Here is a 19002-nt window from a genome sequence, read left to right as displayed (position 1 = left end):
AACCAATGTCTACAACCTTTCGAAACCATTTACACACTCACCCTCATAAGTATGGGGATAGTCGTTGGGTCCATGCGCATCGAACTACTCTAGTAATTTGTTTGATTTTTTGGAACAGGAACCACTTTTGATAGTTTGATGCCTCGCTCTTATTTTGTGTCTTCGAACACAGCGCATGAGTGCACTGTGTGTGGAGCTCACGTAGCCTGTTCGGCTAAATAAGTTACTTGACTTATTTTTTTTTGTTCTTATTTAATTTTTTTTCGTATTTGTTAGTTTTTCGTCAATTTTTTGAGAATTATTGTTTCGTCATGACGAGAGAAATCTAAAAAGTAAAAAACGATCGAAACCTAATATTTTTTGAATAAAGACAAAAATAAGCAAATAAGCCAATTTTTTCGTCTTTATTAAAAAAAAATTGGATTTCGATCGTAATTTTTTACTTTTTAGATTCCTCTAGTCACGAAGAAGCAATAATCTCCAAAAAAATTGATCAAAAATTAACAAATGCAAAAAAAATTTGAATAAGGACAAAAAAATAAGCCAAGTGACTTATTTAGCCGAACAGGAAATATAAATGGTCATGGTGTGTGAGTGGGTATGGTTGTAGTATTTTTCGTCACGCAACAATCCTCAAATTTTGTCTTGTTTTCTTTATGTTCGTTTTTCCTTTTTGTTTTGTGGGTTTTTTGAAAACAAAAGTAGAGTGAGGCATCAAATTATCAGAGTGGTTGGATGCACCTGGACTCGGACAACTCTGTACATATTTGTGTACAGGCAAATAGGCAATGTGCTTTCTAATCTATTTCGGATCAATTCCAAGCATTTCTGAAATAAAAATAATGTTGTTAACCAAAGTCTTATACATTCGTGATCAGACAACTCTGTACATATTTGTGTACAGGCAATGTGCTTTCTAATCTATTTCAGATCAGTTCCAAGCATTTCTGAAATAAAAATAATAATGTTGTTAACCGAAGTCCTATACTTTCGTGATTAGTCTTGCTAGGAGTATCGATGTTAGTAGTATGTATCGGTGTCGATGTTAGTAGTATGTATCGGTGTCGATGTTAACTCAAACTTTAAAAGTTTTTCTCGATGTTAGGCAATGCATATTGTGTGGTGATTAGCAGTTTTCTTAAGCATTGTAAATGTTTTCTATACAGAATTCCCCCCAAAAAAATTTCTCGATGTTAGCCAATGCTTATGGGGTGGTGACAAGCACAAATTCTGCGAAAGATTTTTGGTCTTAATTCTGAAGCACTAAACTTTTGCTTTGTTTGTGAAAGCTGTCCGTTGTTTCATCATGAATTTCTCGGTCTCCCGTCAATAATGCTAAGGGGCACATCACTCGGCCACATCCCGCCCACATCACTCTCACATGAATCTCATTCCACAATTAAATATGTGGAGCCTACATGTATGTGAGAGTGATGTGGTCAGAGTGTAGCCGAGTAATGTGTCCGCAAAAAACATAATTTTCATATTTAGCTGGTAATCCTTCTCTTAAAATTTGAAGCTATCAGTTTTTAGATGAAAGTCATAAGCTTTGGTACAACCCATAAAGTTATACAAATATTTGTGCTATGTTTGGATTGAGATTTGAATTTTTTTTTGAAAAATAATAGGTGTAATTAGCGGATAGAGATAGAGAGAGAAATATTGGAAGTAAGAAGAATCTAGAAAGAATTTTTAAAAAAATGCTTTTTAAGTTGTGAAGAGAAAAATTCTTCTCTGATGCGTTTTTTTATTATTTATCCATTAACCGTAAGCACATGTATGGTACCATGTCGCCTCCGTCATTGCCCCGTCACACTATATCACTCCACTATCGTAGGAGACCCCATCATCCTATGTTGGGACCGAAGCTAAGGCCCCACCACGTGTAGTGTTGGAATTTGTCCAACATTGGTTAATTATTATCTTGAAAACTACAATATGATCATGGGCGGGCTCTCCCCTCATTGTCAATTGATTTTGAGGTAGATACTTTAACACGTAGGTGGATTTAAGAGTATGTTTAGCCCGAATGAAGAGCTATGAAGACTTGAAATTGGCCTTTCTTGAACTTAAGTCCAAGTTTTCAACCACTATACCATGCCTCCTTGGTCTGATGCTCTTGAGAGTGATCAAATTGAAGGAGAGTTGGATGGTAAGTTGGGCAAATTGTACGAAAGAACACCCGAATATGCCTCTCTCCACTTCTAATTAAAGAAAAGTTGGAATTAGGTTCTACAGTGGTGGTAGGATGTCTAGTAGCTCTCCATTTCAAGTCATAATTATGACTTAGAATGATCCAGAAGCCGATTTAGGTCCATCCCATTGATTACATTTCAGGTCCTTGTGGAGCATGGTTACCAACTTACAATTACACAAGTCAGTACTAGGGGTGAAAGAAAGACCAACGGACCGAAAAAAATTGATCGATCGGTCCGGTATTCGGTCGGGGTAAGGGCAGGATTTTTCTCCCTCGATTTGGACTGAACTGAACCAATCAATTTTTGGTTCGGTCTCAGTTACCTGAAAATTCTACAGATCGAACCAAACCGAACTCAAAAAAATATGGACCGACTAAGATTGGACCGAACCGAATATATATTTTATATATTTTTATATTAATCTGGTCCGTTCATCTATTTTGTGTTTAATCTTGACCAACCATCACTAACCCTAACTTCAGACCATATCAGATCTCGGGCGGACCTAAATCCTTGAAATTCCCGGCCAGACTAATCCCACCCCGAACCGAACCGAACTTAATTCCAGTCGGGATCGGTCCTAGAAATAATTACCCCAAACCGAATCGGTGATCAGAAATTTTACCCCGAACCGACCAAATCTGAACCAAAACCACCCCTACCAGTCACAGACAATAAAGCAATTCGTATAGTTTTTAGTGGTTCATCTATCTTACTTTATTGTAGTGGGCCGAATAACCGGGACGTGGGCCAAGCGGAAGAGCAGGCCTGTTTGATGGACTGAATGGCCGCTAATGGTCCGGCCATTGAGAAATAGACAAGGCTAGGCCAAGATACGTGAAGCCAGCCTTTGTATAATCCGTGGCGGACGGAGGATTTGTGCCTAGCATGAGTCTTAACCACTTGTATTTTTGTACTCATTATAAAAAAATATTTTCGAAGTGTATATATTGCTACTTGCAAGGTCTGAGAGAGAAACGGGATTGTGTATGTATGCTTAGCCGACTTTTAATATTAATATATTATACATGTGACAAATAAATTGACTGTTAAGTTGAAGTTTTAGGATTTTTCCCACATAAATAGGAATTTTTAAGAATTCTTTTCACGCTATAAATTTTTACTGTAGTATCGTCGGCACTGGATCTCTTGTGTGGAGTTAAAATAAACAAAATTTGTAAAATCACATACACATACACAACCACTCCACAATGGGAGTGTGTTCAAGTGATTGCGCCCACAATGTGAGTTGTGTTTAAGTGTTTGCGTGTGTGTGGGTATACACTGCATGTGTTTGTTGATGTGTGGCGGTAGCAATGTTGTAAACTATTTGAAAGTCCAATTAAATTTGATCATTTGAGTAACTAAATAATGTAGCCCTACAAACCAAAATAAGCGCAGCCCAATACATTTTGGAACCTAAAAAATATATTGCTAAACAAATAAAAAGGAAATCTCTATGTACATTTTGTTTGTACTTATAATATATCTCTCCAAGTTAGCGTCTATTTTTTATATAGAGCTTTTCATCATTAACATATTATGTATTTTAGTCATTACTTAATGAAATGAAAATCTTGGAGCCCCTGGATTCATCGTTCTTTTTAGAGTTTTAGAGACTCATAAATATTTTGGGTCTTTAAATATAAAGACCTAAAAATAATTTTGGACACCAAATCCCAAAAAATGACGATGGCCAATGGATCTCTCCAAGATTTTCCCATAAAATACAAAAAAAAAATTAGAAAAAAAAGAGATACGGTAAATTGCAAAATCTTCTCTCAATATGTCACATCCAATGACGTAGGATAGTGGACTATACCCAGATCAACTTTGAAAAAAACAAAAATTTAGCCACAAAGCTAAACCCATTCTACCCACTAATCCATTTTAACTCAGAACAAATTACATTCCTGATTATGCTCTTAAATAAAGATGTAGAGGTGAGCTAGAGATGCTGTCAATCCTAGCAACCAAATAATTTTCTCTGGCAACCATGGTGGCAAGGGCGGAGAGACATTGGTACAAGTGGGGTCAGGTGACCCCACTGCCTTCCAACTTTCACCAGGGATAGGTACTAGTTTACACCCAAATAATACTTGGTTGCCCCCACTTTGAAAATCTAACTTAGGGTGGCAAATAGGAAAACATCATGCACGGTGTACACGAAAAGTGAGATCAGTAGGAAAGAAATGAGATATTGGGGTTATGTGCTTTATTGTTTACTGGATTTTGGTAATCAAAAGTCTCTCAGAACCCGTGAACACTCTCAGATCTGTCTCTCTCTCTCTCTCTCTCTCTCTCTCTCTCTCTCTCTCTCGGTTTTGTTTTGATCGACTTGTCTTCTGTTGGTAAAGCTTCTTTCAGAATTCACATGCAGGTGCCAGGTAAGTGACAACCAGACAATTATCTTCTGCAACATATTCTATGTACTCTCAATGAAAAGATTTCATTGCCTAGTCCAAAAGTACCCTTCAGATTTTGTAAAACACAAAAAGCTGGAATTTATTAATAGAACCAGGATTTCGTACAACAAGATTTTGAAATTTTAAAATTTCAAAATCTTGTTAGTTTGTTTGAATTGGATTTTGAAGGAGATATTTTTAATAATGAGTGGAGAGAGACAGAAAGGAAAATGAGATTGATAATTGAAATAAAAACTTGGGGGAGACCGTGCGCAAAGAGACTGGTTGAATTTTGGAACCCAAAACGAAAACATTCTTAAATTATTTAAATATCTAAAGTGCTCTTAACAAACAAAAAAACAATGAATATTAATATTCAAATTTGCAAGAAAAAACCCCAAAACTATGCGGGGCTCATACGCCTAAGAGTAATTCCGTCTCCGATTCTTCACACAACTCCAAAATCGGTTGAATATACTATAAGGCCCCGTTTGATAATTGGTTGAATATTCTATGCAAGCAAACATTTGTACAATCTCTCATTAAATTAAAACTCTTTCGATTAGAGCATCTCCAATGGTTTTTGCAAATTTATACTCCTCCCGTGCTCATTTTTTCGTCCATCATCCTATCTTAACCAGATACAAAGTTTATTATAATTTTTAATTGCTAATACTATTTATATGCAATATGGATCTTGTTTGATCGATCTTAATGAGCTCTTTTAAACAATATTTTCAAAATTACCTAAAAAATTATAGATTGCAAGATATAATCAATTGAAAAGTGGTACGGATTCTCAAAAGGGACTAATGAATGAGGACCGAGGGAGTATGATATAGTGGCGTTCAACTGTTCAAGTGTACAGATGGTGAAAGCTAGGAGGTCAGGACTTAGGAGTTTGAGTCTTTCCACCTGCGTGCAGGTGTTCTTTCATTTGTATTTATTGGGGTTATTTCTCTCCTTAATGGAGCTTATAGTTGAGTTGGGCTTATTCTGTTAGTTCAGTTGTTCGGCTTGGTTATCTTTTGAACTCTCACCCAATAGATGTAGTGTCCTCTGATTTGTACTTTGTAATTCATAGATGATGTAATGATCTCTGCTATCGATTGACAAAAAAAAAAAAATCCCGGTAAAACGGAACTTAAAATAAAAGAATTATAGTCCTATGGTTCACGTCAATGTCATATTTATAGCGAAGTTAATAAAAAGAAAAGTTACAAAATCAATCAAACGGCATCTATACATATGGCCGAGTTGTTATTCAAAGGGTAAACTATAGTTAACCCCCTCTAATTAAGTCTTGCGTGCACTTTGCCCCTTTTAACTTTTTTTTTTGGCACTCAACCCCCTCTAACTAACTGAAAATCAAACGGTCATAACTTCAAATGATCATAACTTCTTCATCCGAAATCGAAAACATGCAAATTATATATCGATTTCGAGGTCTTGAAGTCAGCTTTCTAATGACACCAAAATCACATCACGATTCAAAGTACACAAAAAGTTATGATCAAAAGAGTAAGGGCTGATAGACAGAAAGACCGTTTTGATCATAACTTTCTGTGTGCTTTGAATCGTGATGTGATTTTAGTGTCATTAGAAAACTGACTTCAAGACCTCGAAATCGATATATAATTTGTATGTTTTCGATTTCGGACGAAGAAGTTATGACCGTTTGAAGTTATGACCGTTTGATTTTCAGTTAGTTAGAGGGGGTTGAGTGCCAAAAAAAAAATTAGAGGGGGCAAAGTGCACGCGAGGCTTAGTTAGAGGGGGTTAACTATAGTTTACCCTTATTCAAAAGCCCTTTTTTTTTAGTCCTATTTGGACTATGATGTTTTTTTGTTTGGGGCTATACGGAAGAGTACATTTACCCGAAAAAATAAACTATATATAAATTTGAAAATTGAACTTGAATTAAAATTGAAGCTGTTAGCATGTACAAATAGACCAAACGACTAAGTTTGATTTTTGACTTCTCCATCGAAACAGAATCATAATAGTAACAACTTATAGATTCTTTTGGACTGAATTCGCAGTTTACGATTTTCTTTTCTCCCCCTGTACGCCGATATATGTTGTCTTCTTTTTTTGGTGAGAAAGAAGCTGGTACATCAAAAACAAAATTAACGGTACATTACAAGCAGGGATGAAGCCAGAAATGGATCAGTAGAGGCGATCGCCCCTGCAAGAAGAAAAAGAAACACTACTATTATATGTAAAAAAAAAATCCTATAGAGTTGGATCTTGTTCAAATTTGGTTACAAACCTGAAAGAAATAGAAAGTACACAGTGCATTCCTTTGGAAAGGGGTAGAGCTAAAATCTTTTGGGGTTAAGGTGGCTTGGTCTTCTGTGTGTCTTCCTAAATGTGAAGGCGGATCGAGTTTAAAGAGTTAAAGAATGGAATCGGGCTGCTATGCTAAGGCACTTGTGGGCTCTCTGTAAAAAGGAAGATATCTTATGGGTCAAATGGATTCATTCTTATGTGATTAAAAATCGTTGTATCTGGTCAATGAACCTTCCCAATGACTCCTCTTGGACCCTTCGAAAGATTTTTGGTTTGAGAAGTGTAGGTCAAAAGTTTATTCTATCCAGCATTGGTAATGGCTTAAGCACCTTCCTTTGGTTGGATAATTGGCATACCCTTGGCCCTTTATTTCAGAGATATGGGAATCAAGTGGTCTTCAACCTTGATAGGTCTCTTCATGCAACAGTTAGTTCTTAGTTCTGTTATTCATAATGGGACCTGGAGATGGCCTAGAATGAGGCTTCCTATTATTCGAGAAATGGTGGCCTCCACAGATCCTTACCTCATCCCACATGTTGATAGGGAGGACACTGTTACTTGGACTTTGTGTGCAAATGGTTCTTTCTCTGTTAGGTCAGTGTGGTAGGCACTTTGCTCTAATGGGCCTGAGGTGTTTTGGTTTAATATGGTTTGGCATAGATGGCACATTCCAAGATGGTCATTCATTCAATGGCTGGCCTTTCTTGGTAGGTTGGCTACTAAGGACACACTAAGAGTTTGGGGTCTAGTCAATGACACTTCTTGTGTCCTTTGTCAGGGTGGTTTTGAGTCCCATTCACATTTATTTTTTGGTGCTCCTTTGCTTCTGTTATCTGGGAGGTTATGAAAGCTAAGTGTGGTTTTGTTCTTCCTTCTCGTGCTCTCATGGATGAGATTCACAAGGGTTTAACTCATTGTAAGGACTGTTCTATCCAATCTAGACTATTCAAGCTCTGCCTTGTTGCTTCAGTGTACTATATTTGGAAAGAGTGAAATGGAAGGATTTTTCAACAGATTGGCCATGACTCTACTTCAGTGGTGCGTTTGATTTTGGAGGAGGTTACGACTAGTATGACCTCCTGGAGGCATGTTAGTAGGTCTGCTACTAATATTTGTTTGATTCTAGAGTGGGGTTTAAACGTTGACCTCCTTTGTACAATCTAGTTTTATTCACTCTGTTTCTAGCTTCTTCTTTTTTCCTTCTGCAGCTAGGGTTTGTCCTAGTGTTGTGAGGTGTTTCCCTTGTAAGGTTCCTCCCCTCGCGGGTTTTGGTTTGGTCTTGTTATATAAAAATTATTCCAAAAAAAAAATTCCTATGAAAGTATACAAGCTCGCCCCTGTGTAGAATTTTGAAAAAAAAAATAATAGTAACCTTTGAAATACGAGAATACCAACATTAATTACTAAAGGCTAAGGGCTAAAATATAACAAAAAATAGAACTATAGGGTTAATATTGTGAATATTCAAGTAATAAACTTCTACCTTTCATTAGATGGGTTTAATGTTTTACAATTTTATTTCTTTTAATCCTAAAATCTCAATGGTACACCAAATCCTCCCTCTCTCCCTCTCTCTTGGCACAAACATCCCAAATTGTTAAGACTTCAAAGGCAATTTCAAGAAAATAGCGATGGAGGAGAAGAGATTTTGGAAATCCTAAGTAACTTTGGTGAAATTTAAGTTGTAGGTATGCTTTTCCCCAATTGTTGTTTTAGACTTCTACTAATTCTTTGTTTTTTGACTGGTAAAATCAAGTAACATGAAAACCCATGTACCGAATTCGCCCAGTTGTGATGAACGAAAAAGAAGAAGATGAACAATAAAGAAAAACAAGACACATAGATCAAGATCGATCCCATTAGTTAAATTGATTTGTGTAATTACGTTATTTTGAGTTTTAATGTGTTTACATGATTATACATGTGTATTTATATTTTTTTTCTCGCATGCACGGTCGCTCCTGCGTGATAAAACTTCTGGCTTCGTCTTTGATTACAAGTCCAGGAGATTTGACCCCCCGGGGAGTCTTCATAAAGTAAAATGAACAATACAATTCAGAATGCAAAGATAAATACTCCCCCTTTCCAAATTCTTTGTCCGCTTCGTAAAAAGGAGTGTTAAAAACAATACAATTTTTGCAAGAAAAAATCAAAAGTTTTTCAAGAACTTACTAGATATCAATAAGTATTTTTAATTTGTAAAAAAAATTTGAATTTTTTTATTTTTAACACTGCGTTTTGCGGACTGAACAAAGAATTTGGAACGGAGGGAGTATAAAAGTCTCCGGCTAAAATCGGCACACCTTTGGACTTTGGTGAGAGCATCCGTCCTCACACTTGTTCGTTTCACCGTGGACATGGTTGATAGAAGCTTCAAATTGCTCCGGAAGGAAACCTGCAATTAAAAAAAGGATATTACTCCCGGCAACGAGGATGGGCAATGATAGTGCATAATAAATGTAGTAGCCAATGATAGTGAATAATAGTAAAAATGTTAGGAGAAGAAGATTGCAAAGTAGTTGTAGTAAATGAAAGCAAATAAAGACACTATCCCAGAGGGAAAGCTATCCATTGAAAGCCACAAAGCCAAAAGGACACATAAACCGGGGTATTTTATAAAGACAAGCTTTACTTAGAGCCCTGTAGTTTGAGTCACATGCGGTTACACTCTCTCTGGTTCACTTTGTTGGGTTTGTAGATTTGTAACGAGGAAACCAATTAACGAAAATAATTCTTGCACTGTCAACGGAAAATGACTAAAAATCCAACATATCATTATCTTCTTCTCTGATTCTTCTTCTTTAAATCTAAACCATCCATCACTTCTTAAAAAAATAGTGGATTCGGATCACTCATATTATAGAGCTTAACGAATATTATATTCATACCGAAATTCAAGTCGCTCAGAAAATGGAAACCATATGGTTGAATACAATTTATTATGAAGTAAATATCTAATTTAATTTTACCTTTCACTTTAACAACCCCCGATCACTGAGTTATTGATGTTTGATCGACATAAGTTTTTATTTATTTATATATAGATGCTCTACTCTTTAATTAATACGTTATGAACGGCTCGGATTAAATTTTTAATATGGTGGTTAGATTCAAGAGGTGTGTGAGGTACACTTCCGTTAACATGGACAAAAATGAGTGCGGATGTAAATTTTTAAAAACCACAAGGGCTGCCGATGCAACAATGTGAATCACAGGAGGTGTAACCGCACATTACCCAAACTATAGGAGGTATAGCGAAGTTTTCCCTATGGAAGTCGCCTTTTACACTCTCCTTTTTACTACTTACATTTATTTTTTTATCTTTATTTGGTATGAATTTACTCTATTGTCCCTTAATGTGTAAAAAAGTAAACTTATGAAAAGGTAAAAAGATAAATTCACATGAATAAGAATAAAAAAGAAAATATATATGATAAAAAAGGGAGTGTAAAAGTCAATTCCTTTATGTATTTATAAGTAGAGGAGTGCTAGGGACAAAAAACATGAACAAAGAATTGACCCTTAAAGTGTACTTGAACGGCTCAGATTCACTGTACACTTTAAAGGTCAATTCTTTGCCCATTTTCTTTACTCGTAACATTTCTCTTATAAGTAACTCTCCCTTTGACAAAAAATAAAGAAAGACAGCCATAAATGACAAACGAAGCACGCAAACCAACGTTCAGAACTCCAAGGTTAATTTGGAGACGAAACCTAGGCGAGCATCGGAAAAAGAAGAGATAATCCCGAGAGAATTTTTTTACTATATTTTTCTCGGCGAAGATAGTTTCAGGGGTGTTCTGGTCTCTCCAAAAAGTATTTTTAAAAAAGAAGATAATTTAAAATTAAAAAATTATGTGTTTATACAAATAATTTTTCTACCAATATGAATCTTGTTTGATAGATCTTATTGAGATCTGTTATACAATTCCAAAAAAATTTTAAAATTTTTTTTCATTATATTTGAATTTAAAAATTGAAAAAAAAAACTTCTAAAATAAGAACAAAATTAAAGAACATTTAAAATAAGAACCTAAATTGTAACACCACCATTGGGACCGTGCTATGGCTACCGACCATGGGTGGCCCAATTTTGCACCGACCACTTTGTGAGGCCCAGTTTGAGTTTCACACGAATGATTCGAGTTGTTCAATAATTTAAAAAAAATTTAATTGGGCTAACAAAAAATTAGCTCAATCCGATATGTGTAGGTGCTCGATCCAATCTTTTTCATTTTTAACCATTTTTTGAAAATGAAAATATTGGATCGAACACTTATATACATATCGAATTAAACTGATTTTTCAACGACCAACTTGTATAATTTTTAAAATTATTGAAAATTCTATGGACAGGACTCATAATGGACTCCGCATGGCGATCTGTGCAAAATCGGGTCCCTCTTGGTCGGTTCCCCTAAGATTACCGGTTTAATTGAAACCCAAAATAAAAGATCAATGACATTACGTAAATGAAAGTTTAGAGTTTCAATCAAGGGTAATTTGGTCAGATGAAAATATAGGAACGACTGGAGTATGTATTGCGCAGTCGTGATCAGGAGCTTTCCTGGCATACCGCGCCACTCAAAATAGCCCCTTTCCGATGTAACGTTCGTATCCCACGCAGTCCCCAGACTCACTCTCTCTCTCTCTCTCTCTCTCTCTCTCTCTCGCCATATACACATACATACATCCATATGCACATATATCGTCAGTCACACAGAACATACATTTCTCCATATCTGTAGATCTTTTGCAAAATGCACTAGCTCTCTCTCTCTCCGAATCTCGAATGAGTGAAGCAATCTAATAGTTTCTCTCTACTCTCGCTCTTAGTCCTTCCTCGTCAATGGCAGTCAACTCCTGCGATGAGGTGAGTTTCTCAGCGCCGAATTTGTGTTAAGGTTGACTAATCGAGGTAATTCGGGCCCGGATCTTCTAATTTTAGCAGCATTTCGAGCGACCTTGTTGATATTCATTGTATACATTTTTGTCTTTGGAGATTTGCTCGAGAATTCTACAAATTCCATTCGCACTCCCTAAGGTGTCAGTTCGAAATCTCACGTGGGCAGTCCATACAGAGTTTTGCTCTATTATTAATTGGGATCTCCGCAATTGGACGGTGAGATTGGTCCCAGGATTAGTCAAGCTCCCAGAAAGCTAGCCTGGACACCTGAGATATTAAAAAAAAAAAATCCATTCGCAATTATGATGTTGACTTGATTTTTAGTCCAATGAGTAATGCTGTTGTTTATCTAGATTTCTCATCTTTTCTTGGGCAATTTTTTTTTTTTAGAAGTTCCGCTTGTTTAGTTGGTGCCTAGTTGACTATCGAAGACTCTGTTTGTTCACATGGAAAATGGTTCCACTGCCAAAAGGAAGTTTTCCTTCTTTCATTGTTCAAAAAGTCTAGAACCACAAACTACAAACAAACACACACACTGGGGTGTGCAGTGTGTGTGGCCCCGCAAGGCCGCATGGCTTATGAGTGTGTGTAAGTGTTGTTTGTGGTTGTAGACTTGTTGTTCTGTGTTTTTGTTGGCGTGAGTGTGTGTAAATCATAAATGAGCTTATTAAGAAAGCACGGATACGGACACACGATATTGCGGGGGACACGACGAAGAATATACGTATATATTTGGATATCTATCTAGTTATTCGTAGGAGCATTCCACTCGTGGAAAAATTAGCCATAAGTAATAGTATATTTGCAATTCTTATTGTTCCCTCTTCAAATATTACAAGTTGAACAAGGATTTTATTTGGTCAAAATCACTTATTTGTACCCTTTTCATCATAATTTTGGAGTATATACCCCTAAATAAGTTTTCAATATTATAAATTTATCCCGTCATGTTTCCTTCTGTGTTCAAGTTGAGACACGGATGTCTGTGTTCAAGTTTCAAAGAAGTTGCTCCATATGCTTTGTGAGCTTGAAAGGATAAAGTGCACAGTCAAATGGGGCTGTTTCTCATTCTGGTCTCATCGCAAGTATCTCGAATTTTTCTATTTTACATAGGAAGTATACTACGATATTTTAATCTTTAATGGTGGAAAATATCTATTTTTGAGATCCGCAGTTCTATCCTCCATCTATTTCTCTCCCTCTCAGAAACTGCAAGAAGACTATGTACATGTTTTTCTATGAATTCTGCTGCCCTTGTAAAAGTTGTGAGTCATTCTAGTACTAGACGCGTAGATCATTTTAAGAAAAGTCTCCTGTTATTTTTATTGTGTTCTAGTTTCTCGAACTTTCTTGCTTCACTGTTGTTAATTCAGTTTTAGTGATCCTACATTCCTATCTGATATCCGCCAGTCTATTAATTACTCCAAAATGGGCATTTCAATTTCCCTTCATGCAGGGCCAAGATGCCTATAGCATTTCAGTGTTATCCGATGCAGGCACCACTAATCTGCAATGTGAATCACAGTTAGCTTTCTTATGCGACTCAGAAGTTCTCAACCAATCCAATACGCAAATGTGCTTGGATGCTAAATTGAATTGCCAAAACTACATCAGTCTGGAGATGGAAAATGCAGAGGCATATTCCCCTTGCATTGTGGATGTGGATATTGAAAACGGAAATTCAGGGACACCTAAAACCAATGACGACTCTAAGGAAAAGTTGAAGATTGAGGGTCCATTAATTGTTAGTTCTGTCTGTGTATAATTATACATGCAATCATACATCTATACGTACCTATAAACTCCCCCTTTGAGAGGAGGAAAATACAATTGGGTTCACAATGTGGCGTCCTGACTCCTGAAAGCATTTGACAAGTAGTCATTTGGCTAAACATGGTGTCACGGTGTCAGGCAGCCTATGTCTATAGCTTTACTATGTTGTTTACTTGAAACATGATTATCTATTTTTAACAACGGCTTAAAGACAGTGATAAAACAGCATTTGCAGAGGGCACTGCGGAGACAGATTAGCTTACAGCTTGGGAAGAAATTCATGCATCTTTTAGTGAATGACAGCCTTGAGTTACCCAAATTCTCTTCTAGAGGTATGTAAGCATCCTCTACTTTTTTGTTGGTGGATTAAATCTTTTTTGAAACTCAAATCCAAAAATGGCATTTTCATTATGGCACCAAAAGTGCCATAATTCAGGTTGCTCACTGCTTTTTTCCCTCGGCATTCACAGCGGCTTGAACTTTTGTCCTTGGCATATTGTGCAGTGAGCAAGCTGAATGCATCACTTTTGCCGCTGTGAATAGAGTACTGCACTTGGCTTAAGGGTGTTTCCAGTGTATATATTCTCTTAATGGAGCCTCAATAGTGTACGAAATATGGAAGAAAAACTGAAATAAAGAGCACACACACAAAGAAGAAGAAACATTACTAATGGCACTAGGTATATGCTTGTGGACCTAATGGTTTAACCCATGCATAATATGCACACTATAAGCTCCTCAACTGGAAAAATGGCTAGTGCTGCAATTCCAAACTTTTGGTATAACGGCAGAATCATGCACTGACCAGGTATGGATCTGGTGGTGGTTGCATGTATGGATATAAACCCAATTTAGGTATTTCCTGCACAAGAAGATCTCAACATACAAATAATTGTGCAAGGAAAAGTACAGATTGAGGGACTTGAACCCAAGACTTCCCGTGAACCAAAGGTTTAGTACACAATTAGGCGCCATCATTTGGCAGTCAATTGATGATTTTCTCTTAACTAGGAGAGATGCATCTGTACAGTAGTTTACAATCTTGCTTGTCTATCTCCGCAGATTACTGTCTCCGTCAATTGCCATTGCATGTCTATGTTTTACAACTTAATGGTATGTGATAATGTGTTTGAGGCTGCAGATCAATCAATGACTGATAAGGTCCATGAAAGTCCCAAGAACCGGACAAGGAAATATAAGCGTTCTGTTTCAATGAATGCAAGAAAAGTTGTTCTCCTCTTCTCTGCCTTGTAAGCTCAGACCCATCATATCCTATCCTTTAATTATGATAGAAGCTCATTTTAACACTATTTACCATGAATTGCAGTTGAACATTGTTTTAATTAGGTCTTAGATGTGGAACTTTAAAAGGATAATGGCTTTTTTTTCTTCTTTTCTTTTCGTGCCAATTTGTTGGGAGCATGTTACTTGAATGAGGCAACAATGTGTGATCTAGTCCTTAGTCTTTTGTCTCCTTTCATTTTTATGGATCAGTAGACAAACGAACAGGCGTGCAATTACCATGACTAAACTATTTGAATAATGGTCTTGCTATTGTCAGCCCATTGGGCTGACGATAAGCACACTAGAAAACAAGAAAAACACGTATTTCTGTGTATTTTTTATACCCTTTAATACACATTCACACACTCACTATTGTCAGCCCATTGGGCTGATTTTAGAATTTTCCTTTGAATAAAGCCAAGATGAGATCTTGTTGTGCATAAGCTTTGCTGGTATTATATACTTCTAGTGAATTAGCTCAGAGTATGTAAGTGACGAATGCGGGGATATGCATTTTTGAGGTAAGATAACTAAGACACAAGATATGTTGAAAATTCCCAATGAAGAGAGATACATGAGAATGGTTTGAACTGGGGCAGGATGATTATGTGTGAAATATCAAATATGGTGGGAGAGACAAAAGCAGAAGTATGTGTAGGCTAGAGTATTAACCAATCAAGTCATGTCCAATTATAATGAACTTCAGTAGAGTATTATTAAGACTTGTACAAATAAAAAGGCAGCGATTGGTGTCCCTAATCATAATTGTCTAAAGTATAAGGGATGTAGATGGTATGTGAGCGGATTTAGGCATATCCAATTCGACATTTGGAACTAGTGAGAGAAGCAATATGAAAGGACAATGACATCCTTTAGTTGTATGGAACATGAAAAGGACTAGCAAAATTGCATGGGAGTCTCGTATGTATCTCAACAGGCAGGGGTAAGCATGATGCCTTGAGTTGAGACCAGTTTTTCCTTTTCTATGAAGTCACTGATACTTTATCCTACCTCCTTTGGAAATTATTTCTTCTTTATAGCTTGTTATTTCAGCTTAGGTTTTAATGTTGGAGCTTCTGGAATTCGTAGCAAAACTAACTAAAGAGAAGTGGAGGCAGAGACAACATTTCCAATAAAATATTAGGCCTCTGAAAATTCGCATGGGAAAATGATTCGTCACATTTTTGCATGACTATTCTGCTGTTGGACATGTGTTTTCTTTCTTAATTGAATAGAATTCATTTATGCAAACTTAGGTAACTCTACTTCCAGTCCTTTCCTGATCGTTGAGTTTTCGATTTTCTTTTCAGGTCCAGTGTGGGAACAATAATCCTCATATACTTAACACTCAGAGTGAGACAGATTGGTGACGGCTCCATTCACAACTGATGAGTTCTACATTTCCATCCCCTCCGGTGTTTGATCTTCCTTTTGTGACCGAGTCTTTCTCTGAGACTGCTGTTAGAGTTTTCATTTCCATTTCTGTTTTTTGTTTCAATTTTAAGCCTCCCTTTCGAGTTGTCCTTTTTTCTTCCCTGTACATAGATGAATTTGAATTTATTGTTCTTCTAATCGCTATCCAGTATTTTACAAGCCATGCGGCCCATGCTACTACTGTGTCTAGGACTTGAGGGGAGCCATACACATCTTTAGCTAAACCAGAGAATAGTCTTTCCGGGACATGAGGAAGAATTTTTACGAGTATTATTAGCGAGGCACCAAATCATGAGTTCAAATCCTTTGCATAAAATTTTCCATGTTGTTCTGGTGCATTTTTTGACAGTTGGATCACGTGAAATTTTAACACGTGATCCAATTGTCAAAAAATGCACTTGAACAATAGGGCAAAGAAATTTGGATACGGAAGACCTGAGGCCTGAGGGGTCAAATTACGTGCTGCTAATGGTTTTTCAAAGCCAATGCCAAATTTTGAATTGCTAGAATGCCAAAATACTCAGAATTATCTGGTGAAGAAAGACTGTGGCCCATCAAGAGAGGTAGACACTCTTAAGATTTGCTTGAGCCAATTGCTGTGCCAAAGACATGATTCAGCAAAGTTATAACTTTTTGGCTAAGAAATAGGGATAATTTTTTTTGTGAAATTTTGTTCAACTATGGCATTTGACGAAGGAAATGGCTTTTAGGTTGAAGCTGACGCAAGTAAACTTTAACAGATATTATAGCACCCGAATGAAGGCTCTCAACACTTAAGAGTCACTCATCAATTCACACCAATTCAAGCAAGAAATTGCAGAACAAAAAACTCTACCAAGAGGACCGTGTGCTGCTCCAGGGGAACCAGCAAGCCACGGCGCCACCATCACCACTGCAGACTGCCACTAGTGCCGGAACTCTTCTCAGGCTTGAACCTGCCACCGCCATCCTGATTATCGAGCCAAGGCAACCTGTGTTTCCAGTTTGACTTGGATGGTCACTCCTTGATCATGCTGCTCTGCGGAAACAAATCCTGTGATGTCGACAGTGGCCTCTTCAGAGTCACGTATGCCTTTTTGTAATTCGGTTTCGCAATCACCCAACCGCCCCTATTTTTCTTCTTCCCTTTCATGTTCAGGGTGTTTACCTTCTCGACCTCGAATCCGTACCTGGCCTCCAAAACATTCTTAATATCGATCTGTCGATCAGATCATGCAAAGAAACACAATAAATACACATCACCAAACCAAATCGACTCTGTAGCCCAATTAGTTATGGTCAATACATGAACTAGGAACCCATTGAGCTCTGTCGGGTGCATTGTCGTTCCTGATTATATCCCAATAAAAATAAATTGGGAAGGCACTACAGAAAAGCTATAATTTCACTGATTATAGCCTTTGACCGAGTGCAGAATAACCAAAACCAAATCATAGAACCAACTCTAATTGATTGACACAAGACTCCAATTAATTAGATTTGGTTTTTCATACGTATATATGTATACACTGGCACACACACACACAGAGAGAGAGAGAGAGAGAGAGAGAGAGAGAGAGAGAGAGAGAGAGAGAGAGAGAGAGAGAGAGAGAGAGAGAGAGAGAGAGAGAGAGATTTGACCTTGGAAGCATGAGGGATGGTTTTGAGGGAGATTTCTTTGATGGGTGAGAGAGAAGATGGCATGAGAAGCTGAATGGGGAGGTCGAGTAAGCTACCGATACCCATCTTTGCTCGTTTTTTCTTGTTTGTGTTTCTTTCTTTCGTTCCTTGCGGTTTTCCGGCGATCGGAGAATGTCGTTGAACCCTGCAAAAACCCAGCGATTTGATTTTGTTTCGTGGGGAGTCCTAATCAGGTGAAGTTATGTTTGGGCTAAAACGAGGAGATCGTATTGGGCTTGTGATGGAAACCGATGGGCTAACTAAAGGGCCAATGGGGACAAACACGTGGTGGGTCCGGGAACGATGACAATCGTGATCGCATTAGGGTAACGATTTTCTCACTCATCTTTTTGATAAATGCGCTCTATTATAGTACTATTTCTTTTAATAGGAGTTTTTTCATATATTACTAGTACATTCATAAAAAAGGAAAGCATGAGAATCATCTGTCTTGATTATAAATCTTATACTAACATAATAACAATGGAAAAGTTTTTTTTTTTTTTTAATCAAAACAATGGAAAAGATAGGAAGCATCTTTTTTATAGGGTGTCGTTTTAATAGTTATTATGAATGATTACACAGAAAACAATGCCACGCACACTAGTGGATTATTATAGCTTCTTTCTTTTTGGCACAAATATTCTTTGCATAGATGGGTCAGTGGAGCCCGCTTTGGGGTCCTCAGAAATGATTTAATTCTTTAATTAATTTTAAAAATAAGTATTTATTTTTTGAATTAAAAGTGATGTATTATTAGAGAATGACTTATCTCGTAAAATGAAAAATAAATACTTAAAAATTAAGAATCTTAGGGGAACGAGCCCTTAATCAAATACATGTAAGTGCTTGATGATTAATTTGGCTTTATTTGAGATATTTGTAATGAATTCCGTTATATAAGTGCCAATGGACAATTATAATTAATATATAGTCTTTTTCATTTTGTAAAAAAAAATCTATATTAATAACAGTCCTTGCTTTCAACATATACAAAAATAACTTATGAGGAAGACCTTGCTCTCAACATAAGAGAAGGAAGCTGCTATCT

General features: G+C 36.8%; 2 protein-coding genes across 2 annotated transcripts; one reads left to right on the top strand and one right to left on the bottom strand.

Annotated features, from left to right (window-relative positions):
• The first annotated feature begins 11452 nt into the window (after window positions 1-11452).
• Window positions 11453-16451, top strand: LOC131302477 (uncharacterized). The gene is made up of 5 exons (XM_058329145.1): window positions 11453-11768; window positions 13258-13545; window positions 13801-13906; window positions 14716-14824; window positions 16169-16451. The coding sequence occupies exons 1-5, from the start codon at window positions 11745-11747 to the stop codon at window positions 16245-16247; spliced, it is 606 nt and encodes a 201-aa protein (XP_058185128.1). The 5' UTR covers window positions 11453-11744; the 3' UTR covers window positions 16248-16451.
• Window positions 16452-16983: 532 nt separating this feature from the next.
• LOC131302476 (uncharacterized) lies at window positions 16984-18119 on the bottom strand. The gene is made up of 2 exons (XM_058329144.1): window positions 17913-18119; window positions 16984-17490 (listed from the first exon to the last, which is right to left on the bottom strand). Exons 1-2 carry the CDS (start codon window positions 18015-18017, stop codon window positions 17290-17292), a joined length of 306 nt encoding a protein of 101 aa, XP_058185127.1. The 5' UTR covers window positions 18018-18119; the 3' UTR covers window positions 16984-17289.
• Between the last annotated feature and the right edge of the window lie 883 nt (window positions 18120-19002).

This window comes from Rhododendron vialii, chromosome 10a (genome assembly GCF_030253575.1).
Source record: "Rhododendron vialii isolate Sample 1 chromosome 10a, ASM3025357v1".
Classification (NCBI taxonomy): Eukaryota; Viridiplantae; Streptophyta; class Magnoliopsida; order Ericales; family Ericaceae; genus Rhododendron; species Rhododendron vialii.
Note: the sequence above shows the minus strand (reverse complement) of the source record. Positions and strands in the feature narration are given on the sequence as shown.

Coding starts and splice junctions, on each gene's coding strand:
- LOC131302477 (XM_058329145.1), top strand. CDS start 11,745: ATGGCAGTCAACTCCTGCGATGAG. Junction 13,546..13,800: donor AGATTGAGGGTCCATTAATT/GTTAGTTCTGTC, acceptor GTGATAAAACAG/CATTTGCAGAGGGCACTGCG. Junction 13,907..14,715: donor ACCCAAATTCTCTTCTAGAG/GTATGTAAGCAT, acceptor TTGAGGCTGCAG/ATCAATCAATGACTGATAAG.
- LOC131302476 (XM_058329144.1), bottom strand. CDS start 18,017: ATGGGTATCGGTAGCTTACTCGACCTCCCCATTCAGCTTCTCATGCCA. Junction 17,491..17,912: donor CCATCCCTCATGCTTCCAAG/GTCAAATCTCTC, acceptor TCTGATCGACAG/ATCGATATTAAGAATGTTTT.